This window comes from Epinephelus lanceolatus, chromosome 1 (genome assembly GCF_041903045.1).
Source record: "Epinephelus lanceolatus isolate andai-2023 chromosome 1, ASM4190304v1, whole genome shotgun sequence".
In the NCBI taxonomy this organism is placed as follows: Eukaryota; Metazoa; Chordata; class Actinopteri; order Perciformes; family Serranidae; genus Epinephelus; species Epinephelus lanceolatus.
In genome coordinates, this window is record NC_135734.1 from 17,878,964 (window position 1) to 17,894,508 (window position 15,545).

Genomic DNA, 15,545 nt, shown 5'->3' on the forward strand with positions numbered 1-15,545 from the left:
ATGAAGATAAGGTCCCCTAAACGTTATATACGCTATACATTATATGAGAACCCCATCTAGGCATTTAATCCACTACACTCCTGCTGAGGAGGTGGGCAGGTATAAGCATGAATATAAACCTCTTTGATAAAAGCTTAAATTTCAGTGTTAATGATGCTCCTCAGGTTGAAGGAAAATATCCCTTTGTCAATATAACTATACATTACATACAACTAAGAAAGCAAAATACAAAATAACAATGCACGTACTGAGTACCACCTACACCATCAATAATAGTTATGTGATGTTGCTGAGTTGGCTCAACAGTGTGGTGAACAAGCAGGGGCAGTAACTGAACAGATGAAGCTGTATAGAAATATCTCCACTGGGGCCTTGCTCAGTTGGCAAACCTCAAACCAGGATTGCACTCTGGAAGATTATAAACCAACTGTGATATCTTAGGAAGAGCGGTTTATTGCTGAGTAGGTGGCTGTCTATAAAACTGGCATTGACCGAGCAGCTAGATCAAAGCTGTAACACCAATGTTTGCATAGCCACTAGCAGTGAGGGAATGGGATCAAGTGAGTGGTGTGCAGTATTTAGTTTATTTCAGAGTGGTAACAAAACTTTCAATGTGGACACAAAAAATAATTCTACATATTAAATATCATGTTTTAAGATAACCAGGGCAGAATCATAACTTTTCTCTTTAATTTCATGTTTTGAAATATCAGTCAATCATCTTTAAAAATGTGTCAAATGTGATCAGTTTATTACATTATTAGTACCACTTATTCCTCCTAACTTAAATCAAATTTTGATGTCACTTGAGCACAGTGGGCAGTGGAGAGGGCCCCTGTTTCAGCAGCAGGTCAGTACGGCGGCTTACAAGGGCAAACATGCTACGACGGCCCCCAGGTTTTAGATTAGGAGAAACGTGGTGCAGCTTCAGAAAAAAAATAAGAAAATCCCGAACAACTTGTAGGAAAACTGGCTTCAAATGGAGAAACATGCTGCAGAAAGTCAAAATAAACACATTAACAGCAAACACGCTGCAAATACAGGGATGATGCAAAATAAAAATAAAAAAACAAATGCAACAATAAAACGCTGCATATCCAGTCAACACAACAGACGTTCTCCAAGCCACTAGGGGGAGCACTAAGAAGAACAACTCCATGTTTAACCCGAGAGAGAGCAGTGGCTAGTGAGCTAGCTGGTGGAAAAGTTGTCTACTTCCAATTGAAACAGGCAAAAGTGAACCCAAGGCATTACTCTTACAATAACAACCTAAAAAATATGTATTAGTAGCCTACTGTATCATCACAAGTGGCTAAATTAATTATGGAGTAGCCTTATAACGTTAATGTCTGCAAAACAATGATGATCCCGAAGAACGAGTTCTATGTATTTTGTTCATCCCCTCTTTTAAAACTTTGAAGTGACTAACTGAATTGAAAAATGATTGACAGTTGACAGTGCTCTGGCAGCATGTTGGTGAAATAAGTTTTTGATTGACAGGAGATTATAAGCCTCTGATTGGCCAAATTAAAAACAGTTACCACACCCCCTCCAAGTCTCCTGTCTGCAGAGACACATGTGTTTTCCTGTTGCATTTGTTTTGGGGTTTGTGTGTCTTTAATTACGGATGCATGATATTGGATTTTTTTGCGGATATCTGATATGCCGATACATAACAGCAAATTTGTCTGATAACTGATAGTGTTATCAATATATCCACTTTTGTTCCCACCTAATTTTAGTGATCAAGGTTCTTCTTATTTTTGAGTCTGCATTGTTTGTGTATTTGCAGCATGCTTGCTGTAAACATATTCTTTTTGGCTTTCTGCTGAATTACAGCACATTCCCCTTGGTGTATTTGTTTTGGATTTTTGGATGTGTTTAATTTTTTTTTTTTATTGGCATTTTTTCTGAAGCTGCAAAAAACATGTCTCTGAATGGAAATGTGTTGGGCCGTTGTACCGCATTTCCCCATCGGCCACTGACATAGGTCGTGTACATATTTACTGTGTACAGTGCAGTTTGCTCACAAATACATCCTGTCCATACCTGCAATGACGGGTTTCTTTATGACATAACAGGCAAATCACAATGGCATGTGAAACAGCCTTGACCTACATTGTACCATCAGGACAGAATTGTCAATCTGTCCAAACCACAATCCACTCAAACCACAAAAGATGTCATCATTTTACAGAGGTGAAGTCATACATGCTACTGTGTATTCAATGAGTTAATGACACTAACCTTTTCAGAGTTATTCCTAGAGTCGCTTATCTTTTTGTCAGCCGGGTGGTCCTTTTGTGTTTTGTCCATCTCAGCGTTTCAGCAACCTAAAATGAGAAGGTCGCAACAGATTGGACATCTAAATCATGCAGAAAACCCATAGGAAGAAAGGGCATGTTTCACAACATAGCTTCATGTCACTTTCAGAGTGGAAGTGGAGTTTATTATAGAAACCACTGAGTGAAATATCTGCTGAAAAGGAAATGACAGAGCGTCAGTGTGCTGACGTGCACACACAGTCTCACATACATTGGGACGTTAGAATAAGAACACACAAGATTATAGATCAGAGCTTGGTCACAAGTTTAGGATTTACCCATAAGACAAATGCAGCAAAGTCAACAACAGGCAAAAAACTTATACACCAGCAGAGCCTTGACTACAGGTTTGTACCCAGTATTTCAACAACATAAAAACGAGCATGGACTTTACTGCATCACACTATAGAATCCCACAGTGATGGCCATATGCAATAAATAGCAAATTAAAAGCCTGAGTCTGCCACCTGGTGGATAAAAGAACAGCAACACAAAGAAATACTGGACAGACATCACTATATACAAAAAACACAGAAATTGAAATCTGGAGGTCTACAAATCAGTTTAATGTACCTTTGGCATATTTTTTATTAAACACAGTCGGTGCGAGCCATTGGACTGTGGGGTGTATTTCAAACTAGAAGTGTTTCCTGCCCTTTGTGGGGAAAAAAACATACATTTCAAGGCTTCTACCTTCTAAACAAAAAAAAAAAAATCAAAGCATTTTTCACATAACCGATAGGAGTCAGTGTGACCTGTAGTACTGCTTATTTCCTCTCCTCCTGCACAGCTATTAACATTTAATAGCATTCGGACTGCTGCCAGAATGTAAATGAGTCCCTGATTGGGTGACTAGAATGAAAACCAACAAGACTCTGTGTCCTGAGGAGCAGGATTAAAAGCCAAGGTTGTGGAGTGAATACATAAAATGACAGAAGACCCATGACATCTTAAATGGTCTCACTATAACCTTCCCTTACTGCGGCTATTTTAATAAACCCCTGCTTTGGTTTTGAGTCAGTAACTCCCATTACTAATCTGGACACTGAAGTTATTAAAGTATTAAGTGTACTTCTGTGCTATTCTGGCTTTTACAGTTTTTTTGCAGCCCAAATGGCTGAAAACCTTAACCACAGACGGTATTATAAAGATGGATGACACGACAGCTCCCCAAAAGTGAGGCCAAGATCTTGATCGCCACCCGCCAGCTGGCTGCAGTATATGTCATAAATCCCGCCCCCTCTAGGTTAGCGGACAGAACTTACGCCTAAAGTAACAGATCAAGGTTCATGTCAATTATTATTGTTATTTCAGGTAGTTCTTATCACACTGCTGTGTTCAGGTGATTATTTTTCTGATAAGTTTGCTTTTAATTTTTCATTTGTTGCTGAATGGGGTTTGACATCATGATTGACCATGACTGACAGCTTTTCGCACCAATTCACCTATGGCTAAGCCACGCCCCCCTCCACTCACTCGGACAAACTATCAACATTCAGTGACCGGGTGCTATGGCAGGTGTCACAGTACACAGCATTTCGCAGGAGGCAATTGATGATTTCTGGGGACATAATGATCACATGTCATTGAGAAGTAACCAAAAGGGCTTAAACTACGCATTGGAGGGATATATTAGTCATTTTATTGTTAAGAAGGTTGATGAAAAGCTTAAATTACAAGCCAAAATTTACAGGTCACAGTGTACGCTTGTGAACCGCATCTCTTTGCTGTTGCCATCAAAGACAACAAGTTAAAGTGCCACTGAAGTTATGGTTTTTGGCTCAGAATATGAGAAAAGGATAATGGCCTTTTTACCATCTTTACCAAGAGTGTCTCTCCGTTAGTTTGGTGCTACAGTATTTACACTGAATCATTCAGCATAACGTTTGCCAACCTTGGTGTATGATCACCAAAGTACAAAAACTAGAACAAAATAGGCTAATGAACTCCCAGCAAACAAGGTGACATGATGAACAATGCAGCTAGGAGCTAACGTTAGGCTAACTTTAGCTAACGTTAAAGATAACTTCATATTTCTTTCCAGCAAAGTGACAATATGTTGCCTCAAACACAATGTTGACTTACCTTAAAACAGATGTAACGTTAGACATCATTGTTAATTTTATTCACGTTGAGTTGATGTTGTGGTCTAACGTTACCACACAACTTTATCCAAAGGAGACACTTTTCTTGGTTGAGATGTGGTTTAGGAAAGGGTAAAAAATACATCTCGTCACCCAGCCTCTCAGGATACCTTGTGTCGGAGTTGCATGTACCCCATGCACACCGTTTGACCATTTTGAAACTTCAAATCTCCGAAAAAGCTCATAAAACCAAACAAAACTGACTTTCTGTAATGCATTTCAATGAACGGCCAGGCAGAGAATGTCCGACTTTATGTTATACGCACTGTGATTGGCTCATCGCGTTTGAGGGCGGGACTTAGCCATAGGTCAATTGGTATGCTCAGGATCAGTACTGATGTTCACAATTGGTTAGACGGGTGTTTAGGCGGGAATTCAATTCCACGGAGATTGCAGGCTCGTTCGAGATGAACTGTGCCTCGCCTGGAAAGTAGACGAGAGCAGGCGGCTGCAGCGGGGTGCGGTGACAAAAAGCCGCGGTGAAGTCAGACAGTTTCCAGCAGCCTTCAGTCCGTACAGGAAGTCACAGACAAACTCACATCCTGTCTGGAATGTCAATTCATTAAAAAAGTGATCAGACCCATATATCAGTTTGTTTTCAGTCTCCAGTTGTTTTAATTATGATAGATTAATTTATTAAAATAAACATTCAAATCAGACAAATACAATCCTAATCTCTAATAAAAAATGATAAAAACGTCATATTGTTGAGTCAACATCTTAACCAATCAGCTGTTAGATCAGGTGAGAGCCAGGCGGTGCAGTCAGTGGAGAGCAACTGCAGCGCCTGGCTCTAGAAACTGCGGCCGCCTTGCTCTCATGGTTTTATCGCCGTCCACTTTTGTAATACATCAGAGCAAGTCGGGATGAAGGACGGACACAAAACTAACCGGCATGCATTGTGTGCCGATCGCTGGTGATCAAATCTGTGCAGACGTGGCTCATCTCGATCGAGCCTTGCTCCTGCACAGACTCTAGTTCCAAATGACATCACCAGCGCAAGATGGCAGCGGCTGTATCTGTGACATTTTGGCGACATTTTGGCTTCATTTTGGTGTAGAGAAGAAGTAGAGACGCATTGTCCATCTTAATAGTTTATGAGCCAAACCAGTCAACAGTTTCAGCACACTGAAAACACATCACAGTTCATCTTAAGAATCTGTGCGCACTAACTGAGGCTCCACTATCAACAACTGACCTGGCAAAAAGCTCAAGGCCAGATCAGGGTCAAATTACTTTACGGAGAGCTTTCCATATGATGCAGCTGAAAGCCCCAAATTGAATATACTGTACCTGTATTCGACAGTTAAATCCCTAAAATGTAACTACTTTATGAGGCATTTTATGAGACAAAATGTACCATTGGCCTGAGAATTTTGTTCTGCGTGAAAATGAATTCAACCTACTGTAGAGTGGATGTAAAGTGCAGCTGTATTTGCAATCACTGCTTATAACAGAAAAAAGTTAATTCAAGTGCATCAGGAGAGTAAGCAAGCGTGCTGTTTGTCTAACATGCAGAGGAAATCAGATTTGGTTGGTTATCAGGGACTGTGGGTATTGACTTTAGGGTACCTCCCTCTCATTTCCAAGCATGAACCTGATGTCACCTCAAAGGATTCAGAGTCCCTGAACTTGCATAGGCAATACAAAGTGGCCTGTTCACTCTGCCACTCTGAGGCTGGAACACAGTAACTGTATTGAATCTAATTAAATTCTCACAATAGAGGCTGCTTCCAAGGCTTTCATGGGTTGATGTCAACAAGTTAGTGATTAATAATTTCCTTTGTCTGTGCAGATGATTATTTGTTCTCCTGTCTTCTCTTTTTTAAGTCTTTCCAGCTGTTTGCTGAAATGCTTGGTAATGTTGAGCTGCCAAAGGACATGTCCAACCTCAATTAAGCAGCAAACAAGGCAAAAAAAAATAAAAAATCAATGTAATGAAGCATTCGAGCATGACGACAGTGAGTGTAAGACTCTGCGGACTGTAACTCTCAAATACTGCAGTGCTGTAGGTGAGTGGCTTTTTTCAACTCCTTAAAGAAACAATACACTAAAAATCTATCTTTTGAAATATGGCTCTGAAAATGTTTTAGCTGTTGGCAAAAACAATGTATAAAAACATCTGTTGAAACCCAGGCTGTAATTGTGAAATAGATTGGGGGGGGGGGACACATCCAACCCAATATCTAAATATGCTCAAGTTCATAAATTAACCTACAATGTCCAACTTTACAGCAAAAATAAACAGGATACAGCCTGGTAAAAAAAAATGGTTTTGGTCTGTACAGCTCATTTCAACATTCATGAGTTGTTACAAGTTATGCATATTTAAGGGAGAGCCACTTGAGTGACAGGCTGTCTGTGAGGTGTCTCCATAAAACCAAGATGGTGATTGCCAAGATGCCGAACTAATGTTTTCAGCAGTCCACAAACCAATGGGCACCCTCATGGTAACTACGTCCATTATTTCAGTCAGTGGTCTTAGGGTGCTTTCAGACCTAGAGTTGTCTTGCTTTGGTCCAAATCAGGGACTAACTTTGTTACAAAGTTGCATAATTGCCTAGAGTAAGTTCGTGTTCTCACGGCAACATTTACCAGGCATGAAAATGGGTCAAGGGTGAAAAAGGTGAGAAGGATACAAGACTCGGCACCTGCTAGGGAGTCCTGGGGTTATGCTCCTCGATTGTTATTTTGGTGGAAAAATGAGCTTCCAAATGCTCATATTTGATTTCTTTTAGATTTACTCTAGTGGTGGTCACATGCAGAATTACAAGATTGCACAAAAACAAAAGTATGAATGTATAATTAAGTACAAATAAAGTATCTTTACATGTTCACATACGTTGTATAAGAGACGAGACCTGGGGCGGACTGGGACACAAATTAAAGCCCGGGACATTCAGGCACACCGGCCCATCTGTTTCTACCTATAATCCGCTATATGCTTGTACACACTACACAAACGCTGCCCTCAGAATCAACTGCATAAGAAAATCAGCAGTTATTGTTTAATTCCAGACTATAAAATAAATGCAATAATGAATTGGCCACAAATGGCTATGTGCTTATTATTTAACTTAAAATAAGAGCATATGACTCTATCCTAATGCATCTAATTTTATGCACAATATAACTGTCTGCCCTGCCCAGCCCTGTTCATGTATTACATATGCCCAATTTATATCTCCATGGCTCACAGCCATGAACTAAGGAGGTATCAATTGGGCAATAGGCCCTATAGTCAACTTTTAGTCAACTTATTACTACAACAAAAAAAATCCCACTTAGTACTACTAAAAAGGTTTTCCTCTGGCTAAAATGTAATGCATAGTAGGCTATGCCTTCACATTGCACCTGTCATATTTCTGGTCTCATCCTCCTCCTCATCACGACTGGGGTTAGTCTGTCCCTCAGCTTCATTGTCCTTGGGACTGGGAGCACCACCTACCGTTAATTGCGTGCATCCACAGGAAAAAAGCAAGCACATATTTTCTTTTAGAACAGGTTTAAATTATAATGACTTATTGCAATACCTAGTAGGCTAGTTGACCTCTTGAACCGGACACCTTGAAGAAATACGCAATTTGCCAAAGCCAACCTTGCACATTACACGCTCACGAACGTTAGCTAACATTAATACACCTGCTATAATAGCACTGTCGGCTCCAGCTCCATCTCCATCATTAGCAACACCAGCAGCTTCAGCCAGTCAACCAACGCCGCGGCCAAACACGTCGGTTATTTTGGAGCACGTTGCTGCCTCTTCTTGTAAAGATTTAAGTTTTTTTATTCGAGTTTTTTCCGCGCCACCCTCTCTTTTTTTACTGGCTTTATCCATGTTTTCTGTCCAATGGTCAAACTAGCCTGGTCTGCCATGAGTAATGACTGATGACTGTGGCTGAGCCAATCAGATTTCAAGAAAAACGAGAGCCTCTTTCGTATTGGAGGAGGCCACTCTTATCTCCTCCTTCAAGCATCAAAACACAAGATTGACACCTAAGTTCCCTCTGAACATCTCACAGCAAACAAACAACATGTGAGGGACGCGCATTGCAGCACTGACAGCTAGCAACTAGCTTGACATTCACTAGTCTCACCGGGCCAGCCCACACCAGCCCACTTGGTAACCGGCCCATCGGGATCCGTCCCGAACGTCCCGATGGCCAATCCGCCATTGGACGAGACTGACGACTTCTCTCATGAAATGCTCGCACGCATATGTTCGCTACGTCTTTTTTCTGTGGCTTCGCTCCACAGACAATAACAAAGTTTCGATGCATTGGATGTGCTGAATGTGCATATTAAGGCAGTACAGGAGGAGGCGCACATTAATAATCCTCCAGGACTGTAACAAGCTCATGCTTGTTTACCCAAACAATGTGTAATGCGACTGTAGTTGGTTTGGCTCGAGGTCGGAACACGTTCTCACCACAAACGAACCGCGCCAGAGTTTGTTTGTAACCTGACTGAGACCATCTCTTCAAGAAGGTCTCAGTCTGTTTTGGTGAGCTATGTTTACACCTACCCAAACTAACCGCACTTATGGGGCAGACGAACTTCAGTTCAGTTGAACCGAACCAAATTTGGCAGGTGTGAAAGCACCCTAAAATGGTCAGTTTAGCTGTTAAGTCTTCACTTTTTCAAGGCCACTTTTGAAGCAGCTTCAAGACTAAAAAAGTAAATTTTTGGTGGAGTGCTCCTTTAACGCCACAACCCATTTACATGTAAACTAAAGGGTCACACCACCACTGGAACAACAGACTAACAACTGTCAACACTCTCAACCTCATATTCAGGTCTATTAGTGCAAGAACGAACTGGACAACAACTAAATCCAAGTTATTACTGCTGTCTGATGCTGTTGGATAATCAGCAGCAACATGGGCTAATATTCTGTGTATAATCAGCTGAGAAGTGCACAAAATGTAACTGTCAGTGCATAACTCACACTTTTTAATTATGTATGTGAAGAAGCTAAGGCTGAGTGATATGGTTGAAATCATTATGATATTTTCTAATATTGTTATAGATCGTGACATTGCAAACGTAGACAAAATGATACATACAGTAAAATGATGAAACTGGTGAAAACAAAGTGGTGCACTGTGCTCCACTGCAATAAACTGCATGAGATCAAAGTCATGTATTGCATAATTAATTTGGACAGCGAAGACTTAGATAAGATAATAAGATAATAACGTATGACGCAATATATTTAAGCTGACAGTCAATAAACGATCTAACATCACACCAGCCCTACAACAAACCTCAAATTCATATAATGGTAAATATTACATCATGTGCAGCAGAAGACTGTAGGTAGTGATTATGATAATTAATGTTTTACATAAAGACATACTGTAATTATGCACAGTTTGTTCAACATAATGCTACATTAACTAACACGACAAATATGTTAATAAAAAGGTAAGCTGTTCGAAGTAGTGTTATAACCAGTTACTTGCAAGAGCCTTTAATTACAAGAGACCACTATATAACAGAAATCTACACACACACACATCCCACATGTATAAGAAAATAACAGTCTAACCTCCTACACTTCTGTAGGTAGCATCAGAGAAGATAGTGTGGTCCAATACCATCAGAACATGACACTGAGGATAACTGTACAAATAAGTGCATATCCATATTTTCCACCAGACTCAGTGAGAAGTATTACTATGAACACGCTTACCTTAGCGTAGGCTGTGTATCCAATGCCTACAGAAAGACCAATGACCCAACATTACCTAGACATGCAGTCATAATGACACTGAATGATTAACTTTGATGAGCCCCCCTCCCTTTGCTTCACTTTACCTGACTTTCTAATGTCATTCTCAGGTCAGCTACTCTGCAGGGGAAGAGAAACATTAACTACACATCTGTGTGATGAGATAGTATTGCTCCACTGAGGAAAAACAAGGCATTGCTTACACAGGAGGCACCTGAGCTGTCCTCAGCATAACCGGCCCTGACAGTTGGTACGATACAGTATGGTAGCTACAACAATTATATCTATAAGTTAGCCACGATAATATTGTTGTGAGTATGAATAAGGTACTTGCACATCTTTTCAGTGTGTGTGTGGTTTGTTTACACGATGTGACGGAGTTCCATATTCAACGATCCGGTGTGGACAGAGAGCATCTGATGCAACATGTCATAACCCTTGCTTGCTGTTGTGACACAAATCAAAATTAGGAGAGCCTGAACTAGGACCTCTCTTCCAATGGGAACTTTCCAAATCCGGACAGCCTGACAGACTCAACACCACGGGATCTAGACTTCAGCTATTCACACCAGCACATTTTGTTCCATTCTCCAGAAGAAGCCATCCCAGAGAGCAAGCAAGTTTTTTTTTTAAATCTTCACAAATGCAGCTTTGTATGCTCAACATGTGGACACTGCAGCTGACTGTTACAAAAATCTGATTCAAACTCTTGTAACCGAAACAAACATTTGTTTTGGATGTGACACAATTAACCCAGTTTCCCCTTTCAATTACAGGGGCCTTGCATGATAATCAAGTGTATTCAATAATATTTCTCAAAAGTGAAATGGCAAAAATTTGTTTAGCAACGCTGAATCATCTTCTCCTCTTTGCAAGTAAACTCTGCAGTCGGATATGGATTAAGGGTTTTTATCAGTAAACAACAGTAAATAAATCCAGGCACTTACCATGTATAGTGTTTAGATACATTATGCCTCTGAGCTGAAGATGAAATTCTTGAATCAGTGGTGTACAGATTCCATGTTGGACGAGAACGTCTGTTTCTCCTACCATAAGAACCATAGCAACAATGAAGAGTGCCCTTAATACCAGCTTAACCATGCTCCATTGTCCCTCAGCATTCCTTGTAGCATTCCCCTGCCGCTACCCTCCCCTCTAAACACAACTGGCCAGACTCCAGAAAAAATGTCAGCAGATCAGACAGTATCTAGATCACAGTAACAACCAGCTTATCCCATAGAAGCATGCAGCATTGATTAATAACTTCCTGATAAATGGAGCGACAATGGCAGTCCGGACGAAGAATAAGAGAAAGTTTCTGTTACTGGTGAAGCTATTGCAGACAGCTTGTCACATAAAAGCAGCACCAGAGCTTCAATCCTCCAAAAAACCCTCTCCTGAGGCATTTTTTCACTGATCAATGGCTGCTTTATTCTCCCTTGGCTTCACATTGGTTATGTTGTTGAAACTACTGGCTGGGAGCTTTCTATATTACCAACAACTGAGCCACATTTTCTGCCATGTGGAAACTGCACGAAAGAGCACCTCCAGTATCATAAACCAAAGCAAAAAACATGACGTAGTTTACGTTAGATAGCTGCAGCAGCACAGGGCTGGAGGATTGAGCAACTCCGAGTGTGTGTGGTTTGGGTTGGGGACCATGGGAAAAAGATATGGCCAAGTAATGAAACTCAGGCTTGTAAGCGGAACACTCCCTGTGGGACATCTCTTCTCAGCCTCGGAGTCTAGGCAACTGATGTATTAGGTTTCCCAGGGGTTGGAGAGACCTGTCAGTAAGAAAAGACAGCGGCGATCCTAGAATCTTTAGAGGCCACAGGCAGAGGACCATCGAGGCCCCTCAGCACCCCCTGGTGTCATTTGTCCACATTCTTGTTTTTATGCTTCCATGCCAACAATAGCACAGTCAGAGACATTATGTTTTCAGGTGGTCCATCCATACGTGTGTACCGTCTCTTGTAAACACGATATCTCAAGAATGCCTTGAGAGAAATGAAGTTCAGCGTAAGCTCAATCAGGAAGACGTTATCTGCACTCATCCATTTACATTTCTCTCCATCCCACTCTCACTACTCCCTCTATTCAGCTGACTGTGGGTGTTATCCAATCAAACTTTGCCATGATCTCTATCAGCCAATCAGGATGCCACTGCAAAATTTTAAATCCGCTCTCTCTTCTGCTGCTGTCAGCCATCATTTTAGGCAGAATTGTTGCGCCCTCCTCCACCCTGTTCCCCTCTAGCAATCGTGTCCAGAGTCCAGGACAAGCTCAGCAAAGGATCATTCCTCTACTCATCAGCATCTTCTCCACATCCTCTTCTCATCTCCTCTTCACCACCTCTACCAACACCATCAGCATCTAGACCCCAGGGGGTTCCCTATTCGACTATGGCTTCATCACCCTCCTTAAATCATCCCATCTCGATGGGGTCTAATCACCAAAGACTTTCCACATTTTTATTCATATGTTCATGTTAATAAATATACTTTTACCATAAAAACAAGTCTCTCCCTATTGCATTTCCCTCAAATTTGGCACACACATCTACTTGGACTCAACAGTGAACTGATTAGATTTGGTAGTCATAGGTCAAAGATCAGAGTCACTGTGACCTTGTGTCTTTCTCATTCTTGGGTAACTTGATATCTCAAGAAGGCCTTGAAGGAATTTCCTCAAATTTGGCACAAACATCCATGTGGACTCAAAAATTAACTGATTCAAATTTGGTTGCTGAAGGTCAGAGGTCAAGGTCACTGTGACCTCACAAATCATGGAGGTAATTCTTGTTTTGTTTTTTTTCATTTCTGGTGGCCAGAAAATTATGCTCATGTTACTGTGCTAACACTTATAGCTTACAGTTACAGGGAGCCAGCTCACTATCCTAACTAACAGTATTACCACTTAGGGTTCTTTAGGCAGCAGCGGTGCACTGTATAGTGCCTGTATGGGAGGTTTAAGAGGAGTCATAGTTCACTGAAAAAAATGCCAATATGAATGGCCATTGGGGACCCCCTTTTCAAAAAATTTTGGGGTTACCCAAACATTTGCCTGGTTTGCCTCTCCTGACCATACGCCCCTGAGCAGAAAGTACATGTGCAGAGTGCACCAAACCATTGAAAGTAAAGATGACAACAACAACAAAAAATGTCTTGTATCTGTATTTAAATGTCACCCACACATTTTGAACAAGATTATGCAACATTTGGTCATGTGTGCTATATTTTTTATAAAGAACATTTCCAAAATCTTGCACTGAAGTGTCAATTCCAGACTATGTTACGACTGTTACAACAACTGTATCCTGTGCCTCTCTGTTCAATTATGCACAGCTACAGATTTAACATATTATTATCTATATTGTGCAGCATTGCATATGCATAGTCTACTCTTGTAACATACAGCACTGTCCACATTGTATGTTAAGTATTACTGCAGCTGTTAGTCAGTAATTAAAGTCACTCTATTGAGTCTGCAAACATTACAAAGTTCCTCCATAGCTCAGGTCTTGATTTGTTTTATCTCAGAGCTCTGATTATGTGCTGTGTTGCACGGTCCTTAAAACTGATGTCAGCAGCTGTGTTAAACATTGACTTTCCCACTGCGCATGTGGCTCAGTGTCACCCGCAGAGAACCATTAGTTCTCCTGTGACTCCATGAAAACAACTATTGCGAATGAATGAAAAAATTAAAGATCACAAATTGACAGCAGGGTCATTCATTCTGTAAAAAATAAATGAAAGAAAACTCACCAACCACTCTCAAGCACTTTGCCGTCCAAAAATCAAGCTATTCTTGTAGATTTCACAACCAAAGTAACTGCAGGCACATAATTAAAAAACAGCATTATCACATGAGAACTAGCTGGCTAACTTAATTTACTGTGTCTGCTGGACATGAACCAAAACTGGCTGGAGCCACAGTGTAAAATGCTGCTACAGGAAGTGACCTTCTTTTGTCAGTAGTCAATCATCTACTCGGTGCATTTTGCCTGCTAAAGTTACAGTGTGAGCAGGATTTTCCTAATAGAGCATGTATCGACTCATACAGAAGTAATCCCTCTCAGTCATCACTAATGACCCAGTAGAAGTGTGTGGCGGTGGTCATACTCAAACTGGGTTCATTTTCTTAGTTCCCTCTAACATCAGTGACACATTATCCATCTCATAGTAAGACTTCATCTAAAGCTAACACAGATGCTGAATGCTACTCTTAAAACCCATTCACATTTAAGACCTACAGTATACGAGTGTGTGTGTTCCACTTACCATTTTATCCGTCCTTCAGGTTGCTCTGGCAAACCCAGCCAAGCTATTACATTCCAACACACATGATGGTTTGTTGCAGGCAACTCATTGCTTCTTCTCATGAAAGCATTGAAGCTTTAAGTTACAATATGCTGCACAGTTAGCCATTGGGCAGATCATTGTTTGACACACTAACCTGTCATGGTGCTGGAGGGGGAGGAATGATATGTGAAGGTTCATCAGTTTCTTTGCAATAGCAAACTGTGCACAAACATTGTGAGAGAAATATGGCCTCTCTGACTATTTTTCATTTAGCAGGTTCCCAGATATTCTATGCACCCCCCTCTTCCCTAAAGCAGCAGGACTGGAAAGAAACTGGACTTGAGAATATAGTCTTGGTCTCTTTCTGGTTCAGTTAGTTTGTTTGCATTGCGAGATTAGTGTGTAAGTGAGTTATGTTCTGCCTAAAGCCAGTGTATTCCGTGTCATGAAGGTGGCTCTCTTTTAACCTGACTACATCACTATGGTAAATTATGCCACACAGCTTACCTGGTTGGGACCAGTTTTTGTTTTTAATTTCAGCTTAAATTATAAATAATGTCACTATATAGTTAATAGTTAGTCTATGAGTGATAGAGATTCTCAGCTGCAGGAATACGCTACCTGCTCACACCGACTCTAAATTAAAAAATTAAACATTAATAGTACACCAGGCTGTACTATTAGTCAGAAGGAGGATGTTCAGCAGTGTTGCTTGTGATTCTGCTTCATATCCTTCAAATGTGGAAGTAGGTGGCAGGTGATCAGTCAAATTTCAGGGGTAACAGGGAACATGTAGCCTGAGTGTCAGACTGAAGCTCCCAGAACCTTCAGTCTGACACTGCCTCCATTGAAGGCGATTTACAAGGGGGAGGGAATTTGATTTTTTCCCTAACCAATCAGTAGAGATCAACGACTCACCCAGAATCTGACATCATTAATATCCATGTCTCGGGGGTGCCGAAAACAAGCGAGCATCGCCTGTTTAAAATGTAGCAGCTTCCTTAATTTGGTCCTCCATTAACGCGAGTAGTTGCGAAAT

General features: G+C 40.9%; 1 protein-coding gene across 3 annotated transcripts in view; it reads right to left on the reverse strand.

Moving 5' to 3' along the window:
• The window catches only part of slc2a9l2 (solute carrier family 2 member 9, like 2), a 172,563-nt gene extending 158,477 nt beyond the window's left edge, over positions 1 to 14,086 (reverse strand). The window contains exons 1-2 of one of the 3 annotated variants that reach the window (XM_033626739.2): positions 13,970 to 14,086; positions 2,248 to 2,333 (exon numbers count right to left, since the gene is read on the reverse strand). In XM_033626739.2, coding sequence (XP_033482630.1) covers positions 2,248 to 2,316 — 69 coding nt within the window. In that variant the 5' untranslated portion in view covers positions 2,317 to 2,333; positions 13,970 to 14,086. Of the gene's footprint in view, positions 1 to 2,247; positions 2,334 to 10,163; positions 10,290 to 11,149; positions 11,266 to 13,969 lie in introns of those variants that run through there. The other 2 variants (XM_033626738.2, XM_033626737.2) reach the window with 2 other exon arrangements.
• Between the last annotated feature and the right edge of the window lie 1,459 nt (positions 14,087 to 15,545).